The 15,171-nt window shown below is 47.9% G+C and overlaps 1 protein-coding gene across 2 annotated transcripts in view; it reads right to left on the bottom strand.

Annotated features, from left to right (window-relative positions):
• Positions 1-2,431: 2,431 nt before the first annotated feature.
• The window catches only part of LOC142470044 (inactive hydroxysteroid dehydrogenase-like protein 1), a 20,738-nt gene continuing 7,998 nt past the window's right edge, over positions 2,432-15,171 (bottom strand). For both annotated transcript variants that reach the window (XM_075576918.1, XM_075576919.1), the window contains 4 exons: positions 9,189-9,424; positions 8,571-9,016; positions 6,192-6,422; positions 2,432-5,197 (listed from right to left, as the gene is read on the bottom strand). In XM_075576918.1, the coding sequence (XP_075433033.1) occupies positions 5,018-5,197; positions 6,192-6,422; positions 8,571-9,016; positions 9,189-9,424 (1,093 nt within the window). In that variant the 3' untranslated portion in view covers positions 2,432-5,017. The remainder of the gene's footprint in view (positions 5,198-6,191; positions 6,423-8,570; positions 9,017-9,188; positions 9,425-15,171) is intronic.

Genomic DNA, 15,171 nt, shown 5'->3' with positions numbered 1-15,171 from the left:
ACACCACGGGGTATAAGAACCCCCACCAACGCGTTTCGAGCGCAAGCTCTTTTTCAAGGTGACTTATATCACATAATATATTATGATATTACCTTCATTGATTTCACTGTTCCAGTTTCCAGCACAGTTTATATGCATATTTTTTGTTTATCAAATAGATGTTGACAGCTTAGTTATCTGCACATATTCATATCTTGTATTATCATAGGCTTAACATGTATTTACACATGAAACATTCTGTCCCTCTTATTGATAGGTGCGATCTTTTTCTTTCATGTATTATTTTTTTTCTTTTATTAGAGACATATATTTTATCTTAAAATGTTTCTTTTTATATTATTCATCATTTTTTTAATTGTTTGGTATATATTTTTTAGTTTTTTTCCTGGTTTAAGATGCACCGAGTATTCCCAGGTTTTTGTTTACTTTTTAAATTGTTCGCTTGTTTTGTGTTGAATAAAGTTGTAATATTTTGTATGTCCCCCCCCGGCACACGCCTACGTCATCACGCCTGCGTCACTCCCAGGAAGTGAACGAGGAGTGGGCGACGGCGCGGTGCAGGGGTATTTAAACTAACCGGTGAGTACTCACATTAGTCACCTTGAAAAAGAGCGTGTGCTCGAAACGCGTCGGTGGGGGTTCTTATACCCCGTGATGTAGCTGTTTTTGGATGATCCATTAAATTGTGTTATTTTTATGGGTAACCACTCTCTTGGATATCATTTATTTCTCGGCTCCCTGGTGTAGTTGTGCCTATTTTTTCCTACCACATCGAATTCCTTTTATCCAGAAAAAACGGAAGCGCCCCCCCCCCCCCCCCTACCTACAAGAAAGACTGAAGACCCAGGAGGATATTACCTACCCTAACGTGAGTTCATTATTTTCTCACTGCTAATCTTCCCTTCCGACATCACATGTTTGGACACTGAATTGTTAGGTCTTTTACTACAGTGGTGTGGAGATCATGGCAAACTAGTCGGATCATAGTGGAGGAGTGATTTATACCACGTTTTTATGGGTTGGTATACCAGTAATATACTATTTTAGGGGGGGTCACACCCAAGGAACTTTCAACCAATTATTTTTATGCTTATGCTGAAATTTGGCTTGTATTTTGGAGCATCGCACATTTTTTTCTACTTGTGGTGAGCGTAACCGTTACAGTGGCACGCGTGTGCCGTGATAGAATGTCCATGCTATCCCTGAAGACCTGTCTGAGACGTGAATGTGCTCACACGTGTTTATTGTAATTCCCCGTGGATTTCCTGTTGTGGCGTCTGGGTTTTTGCGCCTGGATGTAAGGGTGAAAACCTGTTAAAGCTTACACTGAATTGTGACCAAAATAAACTAAGGCGTTCTCTCTTAATAAGAATAAGTGGAGTAGATAAAAGAACGGTGACAATACTACCGTAAACCAACGGAATCCTACAGGCACTTAATTAAACAGCGCACTACTGCGGTGTCTGATGTCTGCTGCTCGAACCACAAGGAATCTTTCCGGGATCCCCAAGACAAGGAGACACTAAAAGACAAGGTGAGCGCAGGATGAACACACTGGAAACTACTCAGACAAATGCTGAGCCAATTACTGAATACGTGATACACAAGCTGCACACTGGTAGGTGCACAGGCTGTTAATCAGCCAGGTGGTGGGGTGAAATACAATATGATATAATGTAATCACTACTCACACGGCCTCGTGTGAGTAAAAGATCTTCCACTGGTATCTTTACACTCTCTGATAGGTTACACACATGCTGATTCTTCATACTTGGTTGCAGCACCTAGCCTGGATTCGCCAGCCCATCTCGTCATCGGTGGGGGGTCCCAGTCCAAAAAATGGATATGAGAAGTGTGTATTAAAAGAATAACATATATTTATTATAGCAACACGTACACACTTACATCTAAGTAAGACCCAGCGGTCACAGCAGAGCCAGCTCTCCCCGCAAAACGAAGCTCCTTCCCGCCGCCGCGTCCGGTGTTTTGTTGAAGGGCCTCGTCAGCGCGCAGACAGAAGCAGACCTCTACGGTGGCCGCTCAGGTTCAAAATGGTTCCATCAATTAGAGCAACGCGTTTCGCTAAACTTGGCTTCCTCAGGCTCATTCATCTGAATTGTGCAACAACTGTTAAACAGGGCCATATTTACTAAACAGTGCTAAGGCACAGGGCAAATCAAAGCCCATTTCAATTAGCAGGGCTTAGTAAATATGGTCTATAATGCGTTGTACAGCTGAGTGCTTTCTCACCACGTATTGGTAAGTGGGACTGCAGCCGTAAACACATTCTGAACACGGAACAAAGAAGCCGTTATGTGAAAGTAAGCTCTCAGGAATGGCTGTACTTCCTGTCGCTGCGCGTCTTGGGAGAAGTGATCCACTCCACGCGCTTGGAAACAAAATACTGAAGAAGGAGACAGGCGCACAGAGGTAAGTGTGATATAACATTTATACAAGTAAAAAGAGAATATCCAAAGTTACAGCTTAGGAAACATCGGCGCATTCATGGCGGCAAAACCAGGCATTGGTGTCGGATAACAAGCTGAGCAGTGTCCGGCGTGCGAGGACCCGTCCACAGCTGTACTCCGACCACGAGGTTTGCCCAAAAGCGAGGAAATTACATCACGAACGGCTTGACCAATCCCTACGCGTTTCACACAGTGATTGTTCGGCAGAGGATGTGCAAAGAGGGGGCGCCTCTCAGAAAATATATAGCCCGCCTATCGTATTCATTGGCTGGTAGGTCAATCAATCAATAACACTCAAAAAGTGTTTATCATTTTTTTTTTGTGTCACTGATTGATTGGCTGGCCAGCAGGGGTCTAGGTCAGTTAGTTGCAGCTGTTTGGACACAAGGACAGTTTGCCACTGCAGATGACCCAGGGAATCTGGGGGATTTCAGGCCATTTTGGGTTATGCCGATAACTGCAACCTGTGACCTTAACCCCTAATCATAAAAACCTGAATCTCTAACCCTGCTATTCCTAACCTTAGCCCCTAACCCTACTATTCCTAACCATAACCACTAACTCTACTATTCCTAACCTTAACCCCTAACCCTACTATTCCTAACCTTAACCCCTAACTCTACTATTTCTAACCTTAACCCCTAACTCTACTATTCCTAACCATAACCCCTAACCCTACTATTCCTAACCTTAACCCCTAACCCTACTATTCCTAACCATAACCCCTAACCCTACTATTCCTAACCTTAACCCCTAACCCTACTATTCCTAACCATAACCCCTAACCCTACTATTCCTAACCATAACCCCTAACCCTACTATTCCTAACCATAACCCCTAACTCTACTATTCCTAACCTTAACCCCTAACCGTACTATTCCTAACCATAACCCCTAACCCTACTATTCCTAACAATAACCCCTAACTCTACTATTCCTAACAATAACCCCTAACTCTACTATTCCTAATCATAACCCCTAACCCTACTATTCCTAACAATAACCCCTAACTCTACTATTCCTAACAATAACCCCTAACTCTACTATTCCTAATCATAACCCCTAACCCTACTATTCCTAACCTTAACCTCTAACCCTACTATTCCTAACCATAACCCCTAACCCTACTATTCCTAACCTTAACCCCTAAAACCCTAATACTAACCTTAAACCCTTAGGCTGCGTCCCCGCTGCCGCTGACCGCGCTCATGCTCGATAGTGGTGATGTCGCCCATTCTCCAAGCATGAGCGCTGGGTGTCCTGTATAATTTTTCAAGAGCGACCAGGGGTGCGTGGATCGGGGCAATTTCTGTGCGTAGTGTGTGTTTGTGTTTGTGGCTGCGTGTGTGTGTGGCTGCGTGTGTGTGTGTGTGACTGTGTGTATGTGTGGCTGTGTGTGGCTGTGTTTGTGTGTGACTGTGTGTGCGTGGCTGTGTTTGTGTGTGTGACTGTGTGTATGTGTGTGTGTGTGTGTGTGTGTGACTGTGTGTATGTGTGGCTGTGTGTGTGTTTGTGTGTGTGTGTGTGTGTTTGTGGCTGTGTGTGTGTGGCTGTGTGTGTGTGTGTGTGTGTGTGTGTGTGTGTGTGTGTGTGTGTGGCTGTGTGTGTGTGTTTGTGGCTGTGTGTGTGTGTGTGGCTGTGTGTGTGTGTGTGTGTGTGTGTGTGTGTGTGTGTGTGTGTGTGTGTGTGTGTGTGTGTGTGTGTGTGTGTGTGTGGCTGTGTGGCTGTGTGTGTGTGTGTGTGTGTGTGTGTGTGTGTGTGTGTGTGTGTGTGTGTGTGTGTGTGTGTGTGGCTGTGTGTGTGTGTGTGTGTGTGTGTGTGTGTGTGTGTGTGTGTGTGTGTGTGTGTGTGTGTGTGTGTGTGTGTGTGTGTGTGTGTGTGTGTGTGTGTGTGTGGTGTGTGTGTGTGTGTGTGTGTGTGTGTGTGTGTGTGTATGTGTGGCTGTGTGTGTGTGTGTGGCTGTGTGTGTGTGCATTTACTGCTGCTGAGTGCGTTTCAAACTCAATTTTCTTTGTCTCCCCACACGCCGAGCTTTGGAGAGCGCACGTGCGCGCACCGCGTGAGCATGAACAGGCTGATTCACATTCACTGAAGAAAACACATCAAGTGCGCTCAGCGCCAGCGTGAACGCAGCGTTAACCCCTAACCCTAAAAATCTTATAGTCTGCAGCGAAGTGTCCAATTCCCAGGCACTAGAGGGCGCTGTCTCCCAAAATAGGATGGAAGCTGAAAGCAGGAAATTAGCACTGAGAAATATTCCACACCTGATGTTGTTCTGTATATTTCTCCTTGTAAATCATATAATCTGCCGGACCGCAAATCAATTCATTCCAGTGACGGAAAACAGCAACCATTGTATACAAATTCCCCCTGTAGAAAGCATCATGTGACATGTTAACCCATTCAGTGCCAGGGGGGCTGTCAGATCTGTTGATGGCCTCTGAGACAGTGAATAACATGAGCACTCCCCCAGATTTCCTAACCTCCCATACGGGTTATCGCCCCTCAATGGCTAACGCAGGATCACGCAGCGATATCCCGTATCAGAGATTAGTGAATCCGGTCACAAGAATTTATCAGTGAAAACGACGGGTCTCCCCCTGGGGTTGTTCTAATCTGCTCCTGAAGCCTCCGGCTCTTGAAGGCGAAATATTCCCGACGTAGAAATTTAGCCATAAAGTTGACCAATGGAATCCAGAAGCACAAGGGAAGTGATTCACACACAGACAGCTGAAACGCACAAAGAAATTAATGAGAGACAGTTATCAGTTAATGAGAGACAGTTATCAGTTAATGAGAGACAGTTGTTAGTGTTCCCGTTGTGAGCTACGGGGCGAGGGCTCTCCCAGTGTGATAGCTGCTCCGTGAGGAGCACAGATGGCTCTTTGGGTGATGTGGCAGCCACCAGCAGTAATGCTAATGGGTATCATGACAACACGTTCTCTTTTCATCTCCTGGGGATGGAGGAATGTCTGAGTTTCCCGTGATGGGAATTGAACCTGCAGTCGCTATGAACAGATATGGCAGTGGGAGACTAAACCTTCTCTTGGTGGGTGAATAGTGAAAGACAGTATGCTCTCAAAACTATTAGTGATAGAAGAAAGTGTTAGAAGGCGATGAGACCTAGAAGGTGAGAGGTGCAATTAGTCAAAAAGATGCCTCATACATCAGGGCTTGGAAATAGTGAAAAAAGACAAGCGTAAACTCCCATATGCAATTGACAATACAGTATGTGAAGGTAAAAACCCTTTTTATTCACCAAACAATTCTTGTTTGTCAATTGGATATGGGAGTTTGCGCTTGTCTTTTTTCACTCTTGGTGGGTAAACCCTTAGACTGAGCTATCGCACATTGGGTGGGGTCTTGGACTGAGCTATTGCACGTTGGGTGGGGTCTAGGACTGAGCTATATCACATTGGTTGGGGTCTAGGACTGAGCTATCTCACATTGGGTGGGGTCTAGGACTGAGCTATCTCACATTGGGTGGGGTCTTGTACTGAGCTATCTCACATTGGGTGGGGTCTTGGACTGAGCCATCTTACATTGGGTGGGGTCTTGGACTGAGCCATCTCATGTTGGGTGGGGTCTTGGACTTAGCTTTCTACATTTATCACTGTAGGTTACAGATAGCAGGTAAATACACTTAATAGGGCACCCCTAACACATAGCACCATTTACATATGCCCCCCATTATACACTCCACCCCGTTTCCACTTCCCGTTACCTGGATATAATGGAACCAGTACCCTGCTGTTCGGTGGGAATTTCCAATCGTACACACAGCCTCTCGGGCGTACACTTTAGGAGAGGGGACGAGCCAGGGCCATCTGAGCAGATATCCAAGGACTTGGGACGTCATGTTCGTGTTGACAAAATAGGGCAGCAAACTCTGGACAAAGATCCCCTGGGACTCGCACTCATAACGCAGAGTTTGCGTAAAGTAATCCAGAAAGGCCTTTAAAGGATAAAGCAATGTGTATAATAACCCATTCACTGCCACGCTGGCCTGTAACGCATAGCACAGGTTAACAGTTTGTATCTTGGAATAATGAATAGGCTGCCACATATACATTCTGTCATTGAGATCAATCAGCTAAGTGATTTCCTATACATTAAAACTAGGAGGTTGTGGTATAAATATAATACTGAAACAAGACCTCTGTGTATCTATCTATATATTTCTGAAACCACTGTATGCCTGTCTGTCTGTCCTCTGTCCCTAGGGGAAATCGCATTGGAGCTTTGGCCCGTCACTCTGCCTCAGGCCAATGAGATGGCTCCCTTGGCCCGCCCGCCCCCGCACACCTCTCATTGGCCTGAGGCGGAGTGACGGGCCAAAGGTCTCACACACACACACACACCCCTCACCCAAACCTCACCTCCCCCCCTCCTGATCACCCCCCCCCTCACCCGCAACTCACCTCCACTCGCGGCGCCCTTAACGCTGCTTGGCCGCGCGGGTGGGGGGTTTAGCGCCGCCGCTCCCATTACCTCACAACCCTCAGGGGCGACGCAGCAGCCGTACCGCCTCCTTCCACCCTCCTCACAGCCTGCAAACCTGCTTGGCCGCGCACTGCGGGACATGCCAGCGGGAGCAGGGCAGTGGCGGCCGCGGCAGGGACACCTCACCACGTGACACCCACCCGCCTCCCCAAAGATTCCACTACGGCCGCCGCGTGAGGTATGGGGGGGGGGGATTGGAGGGAATGGCGTGCCGCCCGCTATCTTCATGCCCCCAAAGCCGCCGCATGGGGGGGGTAAGATGCAGGGGGGGAAATGCAGGCCTGCCCGCCCGCTATCTTAAGGCCTCCGTCTGAGGTATGGGGGCTGCGGAGGGCGGGGGTAGGGGGAGATGTCACTAAATAACCCACCCACTCACTAAATAAAACTCACTAAATAACCCACCCACCCACTAAATAAAAAGTCACTAAATAAAGTCACTAAATAACACACCCACCCATTCACTAAATAACCCACCCACCCACTAAATAACCCACCCACCCAGTCACTAAATAACCCACCCAGCCACCCAGTCACTAAATAACCCACACACCCACCCACACAGTCACTAAATAACCCACACAGTCACTAAATAACCCACCCAGTACTAAATAACCCACTCAGTACTAAATAACCCACCCAGTACTAAATAACCCACCCACCAAATAAAAGTCACAAAATAATCCATCCACCCACCCACTAAATAAGTCACAAAATAACCCACCAAGTCACTAACTAACTCAACCACCCACCACGTCACTAACGCACACACACACAGTGACACACCCCCTCCCTTCCCCCCGCCCCTGCCTTCCCCCTTGCCCTTGCCTTCCCCCCCTTGCCCCTGCCTTTCCCCCCCTTGCCCCTACCTTTCCTCCCCTTGCCCCTGCCTTCCCCCCTTGCCCTTGCCCCCCCCTTGCCTTCCCCCCCTTGCCCCTGCCTTCCCCCGCCCCTTGCCCCTGCCTTCCCCCCACCCCTTGCCCCTGCCTTCCTCCCCCTTGCCCCTGCCTCCCCCCCCCTTGCCCCTGCCTTCCTCCCCCCTCCTGCCCCTGCCTTTCACCCCCCCGCTCCCCTCCCGCCCCTGCCTTTCACCCACCACCTCACACCCCTTCCCACCGTAGTGGGACCGCCACACCGCACTCACCAGCCACTCGCCGACTCACAATAACTTTACAATAAACCATTTTTAAACAACATTGGATTACATTTTCTTCCATGTTTCTTTTCAACATTATTATACAACCTTTACACCAAATACTCAACCTATTCTTACCCTATTTAGAAATACTACCTATTACGGATTTACATCCCGGGCAACGCCGGGTATATCAGCTAGTATTGTATACAGTATGGCAAAGATGAAATGCTAAAAAGAGGAGGGCAGGAAGATGCATTTTGTAATTAGAAATGATCCTAAGAGCCGTTCCCATTTTTCACAATTACATCATTTTTTTTCTTTCCCAATTTTTTCTCCTGAAAATATATATCACAGAAAATGAGAAACTCCCAGTTTCCCCCCAATCCTGCAGCCTACAGTGCAGAAGGAATCCCAGAAACCACCATTACCGCCCCCCTATCTGCAGGCGCTGAGGAGTTATGTTACCTTTGTAGCAGCGTAGACGGTTATTTGTGGTGCAGGTTGCACGCAGCTCCCTGAAGACACATTAATGATGGCTCCTTTCCTCCTCTGTACCATACCCGGCAGTACTATATGCACTAGCATTGTAGCCGCAGCAATGTTGATATTTATCATGTCCCAAATGTTCTCCTCCGGAAGCTCAGTAACACACTGGGGATAATCGTAAAATGCCCCAGCGTTGTTCACCAAAATGCCCACGTCCACGTGTCTTAGGGCCTCCTTAATGGGGGGGTACACCTCGCGGCCACGGCTGAAATCCGCCTCTATAAAGCTGGTCCTCACCCCGTAGGTGCCAGCGATGGCGTCAGACACTCTCTGCAGCTTCTCTCTGCTGCGACTTATCAGGATAATGTTCACACCGCGGCTCGCCAGCTCCTCCGCGTACGCTTTACCAATGCCGTCTGTGGCACCTGAAGAACAGAGTCAGACGGGGAAAACAAGAGACTCGTGACCCATTTCAGGAGCCGGACCCTCTATTTCTAGGAGGCTGAACTTGTTTGAACAGCGACAGATTTATGGGTTCATGTTATTCTTACAGAATACGATGTCTCATATCCCATCCCTCCCCTCAGTCCCACTCACCGGTCACTACGGCCCACTCCCCATACTGCCTGACCAGGTCGGTCCTGCTGAGCAGACGTGGGGTGACATGCAGCCGGATCACACTGTAGCACTCACACAGGAGGCTGAGGCCTTTCCGAGCTGTGTACCACGCTCCCACCACAGCAAGAAGCTTCACGTGGCCGCTATAGGAGCGGAAAACATCCTCGTACAGTGACACGGAGAATCTCTGCAGGGCAGACACGGCCTCCATTGCTCTGCGGGAGATGTAACATACAATGATAACATCTCTCCCTTCATTTACATTTATTTCATCACAGCGTCACATGGATATGACACACCTACACTAATTATTCCAAATGCATCGCCCAGGGGGGTAGGAAATGTTATAAAATCTTATAAATCCACAACCTTTTCCACAGACTTTTATTTCCCATTATCTCCACTGAAATAACAAGCCCAAAGAGTCCTAAAAATTACCGAACACAGATCAGAACTTCCTTTTTTTTATTTTTTATCTTTTTATTAGAGAACTTACAGCTTGTACTGCTGTATACATGCTATACATTTCCATTTTACATGGCGAGGCGTGCTTGTTAACAATACATTTTATTTTGCGTCTGTATTTTCACATTTTGTAAATTTCGCTTTTGTGTTTTATTATTAACACAACAATTTCTAGTGAAACAAAAATGTATTGGATATTGTCAACCAGTTTATAACACACACTTAAATACTTTGCTCCTGTTAAGTAACCCAAGTTTACACAACGTCTGCTCTCAAAATACTGTCATCTTGTGCTGTGGTGGCTGTCAATGGTCTTGTGTGGTCTCCTCGTCTCATAGATCCGTGTTTAGGCTGCGTCCATAGAAGGACAAGCAGCGCAGAGCCGTGCGGACGCTCCGCGCTGAGCCCCTGCATCCTCAATAAGGATGCCTTGAGAGGGGGCTCACGCGAGCGTGCGCAGGCGTGCTGAGGCTTTGGAATTTTCAGCCGACAGCCAAGCTGTTTTTCAGCGCGCTGCCGGCTGAAAACATCCAATCAGCCTGAAGCAGCGTCAACGTCACGGCGCCGTGACGTCGGCGCCGTGACGTTGACGTCAGTGCGTCGCGGGCGATTGGCCCAGCGACGTCACTGCCCCACCTCCAACCGGCTCCCTTCGCGCATGCTGGCTCGCCTGCAAGTCCATGGAATCGCGCTGACTTCAGCAGGCGAGCCTCAGCGTCAGCGCGCCTCCGCTCTGCTGATCCCTTTATGGCCCCGGCCTAAGACTGCATAATGTTTAAATTGTAATGACACCTCCCTTTCTTTTGTGATGTTGTAGTTTTGCCATGCATTACATTTTAGGATTGGTTAGGGGTTTCATTTTGTTTAATTGTTTTGTTGTTTAGCGATTTAATTTTTTTTATTGTTCTGTTAGTTGGGTGTTTATTTAATTGTATTCTTTGTTTTGGGATAACATAATTTGTATTCTTTTGCTGTTTTGGTGTTAGATTAATTTTATTGATGTGTAGTTTAGGCTTTTTAGTTCTTTTATACTTGTGGTGTTTAGGTGCTTGTGTATTTCTTTTATTGCTGTGTATTTTTGGCCTTGTTGATTTTTTTTAGGTTGCCCATCGACTGCTATAGTGGCTTATCATGTCCATAGTATATGGGTATGATGTACCACTGTGCCAATCAATGGGTAGAGGGTGAGGGTAGTGGCCCTGGGGTGGGTGGTTAGGCATCCCGGGTGGGTAGCAGGGGAGGGAGGTAAACACCTAAATTACAATAGCGGTTATTAACCGCTAAGGTGATTAAGGGGTTAGGGGCCATTAGATTGTATTTTTTATTGTTCTGTTCCTGCCAATGGGGGACATGGACCTGGAGTATGATGACGAGGACACCCTTCATCCTGGCAGGGGTAAGTGCAAGTTTTATTTACTTTATTTATACTTGCTAATAATGTTTTATTTAGAATGGGTAAATTAGCTATTATCCATATCTGGATAATATTAAGTTTGCCAATTACTGTACTGTATGTGTTGGGTGGGGAGGGGGGGGGGTGAGGGTAGAGGAGGTGGGTATTAGGGTTGTTGTGCTTTCAAAGTTTATTGTAGGGAGCGAGGATGTGTGAAGGTGGCATTTGGCCCATGGTTGGTGTTTATACCTACCAGGTGGGTAGCGGGAGAGGTTAACCCCTTCATTACCTTAGTGGTATTAACTGCTAAGGTAATGAAGGAGTTAACTCCTCCCGCAACCCCCCACAAGGCCTAAACACCCACCTTGGGCCAAATATCGCTTTCACCCACTCCCGCTACTCACAATAAACATGGCACTGGTGGTTAACCCCTTTACTGCCTTAGCGGTTAGCTGCTAAGGTAATGAAGTTGCCTGTAAATGCATTTTTATTGCATCAGATTGATGCCGGGGGTCTCCGGTGCTGGTATTAATGGGTATCAGCTCCGGAGACTTCCGGTTTCAATCCGATGTACAATTTTTTTCTAAGTCTCTCTCTCACAGCCCTTCACGCCAAGTTTTTCTGGCGAGAAGAATCTTGGCTAAAATCGCAGTTCTAAAGCCCGATGAGATTATCGAGGCTACAAGAATTGCACGATTTTCTAAAAATTGCTATTTTGGGCTCATCGCTGCACACCGCACGGCGTGTTTGGTCGGGGTCTCAGAAATGGCGAAAAAATGCTTTCGCTGTGCGACTTAACCCAGTTATCGAGGCTTTCTGAATACTGTAGCTACGATAATTTTTTTGTGCGATAGTTGCTTAAAATCCTCGATAAGTCGGTTATCGAGGCTACTAGAATAGGCCACTATGACTCTGTCACATACCCTTCCCCCAGCGTAACATTACCGCGTGGAGCGGCCCGCGCGCCAAGACTATGCACCCTTTAAAGTGCATCCGCATTACCGTGCCGTGTGCCTGGCCGATGCTGAACTGTAAAATGAAAGGGTTGTAATGACCAAAACCAGTGGGTGACCCTAGAGTTCTTTTCTTTGTTCCTATGCATCCACTCTAAGAGAGCATGGTCTGTGATGAAGCTGAAAGACCTGCCAAAGAGGTAATACTTTAAAGTATTTGTTGCCCACTTTAATGCCAAGCATTCTTTCTCTACAGTGGCGTATATTCCATCGCGGGGACACAAATTGCAACTTAAATACAAGACCGGGTGTTCCTCATCTCCTATAAACTGGGACAGGACAGCTCCGAGACTAACTTCAGAGGCATCAGTTTTCAGAAAAAATTCTTTGTAAAATTCGGGGCTATCAATGTCTAAAAACACGGTCTCCGCGCTACTGCTCCATTTTACCACATCGGGTGCCATTGCTTTTATTAGGTCCGAAAGCGGTGCAGACCTGGTTGCAAAATGGGGTATAAAATCTCCTGTAGTAACCCACAATACCTACAAATGTCCTAATCTGTTTCTTTCTAAGGCGACTGGGCCAGTTCTCAATAGCTTCTACTTTATTGAGCTTGGGTTTTACAGTCCCCCTACCCACCAGATAGCCAAGATATTTTGCTTCCACCAACCCGACTAAACATTTAGTGTGGATGGCTGTAAGATCTGCCTCCTTCCTAGCAAACACTGGAATTTGTAATGAAGTTCCGGGTCATACCACTGGGGCGGGCTCCAACACTGCCCTCTGCTCCCGCCGACATGGTCCTCCGCAGCCCCCACCCCCCTCCGCAGAGCTGTCATCCTTCTCCTGCTGACCTTCATCCCTAAATTGTCCCATTGCCCCTGAAATACGGGACAATTATGCGTCCCAACAGACCTTTCAGGGACAGTAGGACAATTCATTGAAATATGGGTCAATCCCATATATACGGGATGTCTGGCAACCCTAAACTGGTATGATCCTTTGCCCTCTCCCTGTGGTGCCCACAGTCGGGGCATTGGATATGTAGTAAAATAGAGCTGGCATGATCCTGTGCCGTCTCCTTGTGGCTGTAAGGAATCCGCTCCTGGGTTTTGCTGAAACCTTTTCCTTGCAACTTCTAGACTACTCCCCCTTGTTTCTGCAATCAGCATCACCTGCTTCTGCAATTAGACTGCAGCCTGCTTCATGCTGCCTCCTATGCAGCTCTGCCTCATTGGCTGCCTGTTCTATTTAACTCCTGCCCCGCCCACCGGGAAGTTGCTGAACATAGACTTTCTAGTAACTGTGCTTGCCACAGCAACTCTGTTTGGCCTGCCTTGGCCTTCTTGCCATTGCTCCTAGTAACTGGCATATTCCGCCGCGCCGCCGCGGTTACTCCTGCATATCCCTCCTGCAGAGGCCTGCATGGGTGTTCCTGTTACCTGCTGCATATCTCTCCTGCAGAGGCCTGCATCGGTGTTCCTGTTACCTATCTGCATATCCCTCGTGCAGAGGCCTGCATCAGTATTCCTGTTACCTATCTGCATATCCCTCCTGCAGAGGCCTGCATGGGTGTTCCTGTTACCTGCTGCATATTCTCCTTGCAGAGGCCTGCATCGGTGTTCCTGTTACCTATCTGCATATCCCTCCTGCAGAGTCCTGCATCAGTGTTCCTGTTACCTATCTGCATATCCCTCGTGCAGAGGCCTGCATCAGTATTCCTGTTACCTATCTGCATATCCCTCTGCAGAGGCCTACATGGGTGTTCCTGTTACCTGCTGCATATTCTCCTTGCAGAGGCCTGCATCAGTGTTCCTGTTACCTATCTGTATATCCCTCCTGCAGAGGCCTGCACCGGTGTTCCTGTTACCTGCTGCATATTCTCCTTGCAGAGGCCTGCATCAGTGTTCCTGTTACCTATCTGCATATCCCTCGTGCAGAGGCCTGCATCAGTGTTCCTGTTACCTATCTGCATATCCCTCGTGCAGAGGCCTGCATCAGTATTCCTGTTACCTATCTGCATATCCCTCGTGCAGAGGCCTGCATCAGTATTCCTGTTACCTATCTGCATATCCCTCCTGCAGAGGCCTGCACCGGTGTTCCTGTTACCTGCTGCATATTCTCCTTGCAGAGGCCTGCATCGGTGTTCCTGTTACCTATCTGCATATCCCTAGGGTGACCAGATTTTGAAAATGAAAAACCGGGACATTTTTTTTTTACTTAACAGTTTATTTATTGTAGTACACTTATACTTACTACCATTAGTCCTTGTTACATAGTTGTGTGTGTGTGTGTGTTGACCTCACTAATCGAACAAAAAAACCCCAGATGTGAATGATTCTGAACCCCTTAACCAGTGTCAGGACGCCGCCTCTTCACAATTTCTAAAGCAGCAATCCCGCCTGGGATCTTACCTGATCCGCAGTCCCTCAAGGTATTATACTGGAGGGGAGGTGTTCCTTACCTGTCTTCCGAGGTCTCCCGTGTGAAACTTGAGTCAGATCAGGAAGAAAGAAGGGTAGGTTACTTCGGTGTAGGTATACGGCAGTTAAGATAAGACAGGGAGGGTGAGAGAGACAGAGAGAGAGAGAGGGTGAGAGAGACAGAGAGAGAGAGAGGGTGAGAGAGACAGAGAGAGAGAGAGGGTGAGAGAGACAGAGAGAGAGAGAGGGGGTGAGAGAGACAGAGAGAGAGAGGGTGAGAGAGACAGAGAGAGAGAGAGAGAGGGTGAGAGAGACAGAGAGAGAGAGAGATGGTGAGAGAGACAGAGAGAGAGAGAGAGGGTGAGAGAGACAGAGAGAGAGAGAGAGAGGGTGAGAGAGACAGAGAGAGAGAGAGGGTGAGAGAGACAGAGAGAGAGAGAGAGGGTGAGAGAGACAGAGAGAGAGAGAGGGTGAGAGAGACAGAGAGAGAGAGAGAGGGTGAGAGAGAGAGTGGGTGAGAGAGAGTGGGTGAGAGAGAGAGTGGGTGAGAGAGAGAGTGGGTGAGAGAGAGGGTGGGTGAGAGAGAGAGTGGGTGAGAGAGAGCGGGTGAGAGTGAGATAGGGTGAGAGAGAGAGAGGGTGAGAGAGAGAGAGGGTGAGAGAGAGAGAGGGTGAGAGAGAGGGTGAGAGAGAGGGTGAGAGAGAGAGAGGGTGAGAGAGAGAGAGGGT

This window comes from Ascaphus truei, chromosome 19 (assembly GCF_040206685.1).
Source record: "Ascaphus truei isolate aAscTru1 chromosome 19, aAscTru1.hap1, whole genome shotgun sequence".
In the NCBI taxonomy this organism is placed as follows: Eukaryota; Metazoa; Chordata; class Amphibia; order Anura; family Ascaphidae; genus Ascaphus; species Ascaphus truei.
This window is presented reverse-complemented; position numbering and strand designations above follow the sequence as displayed.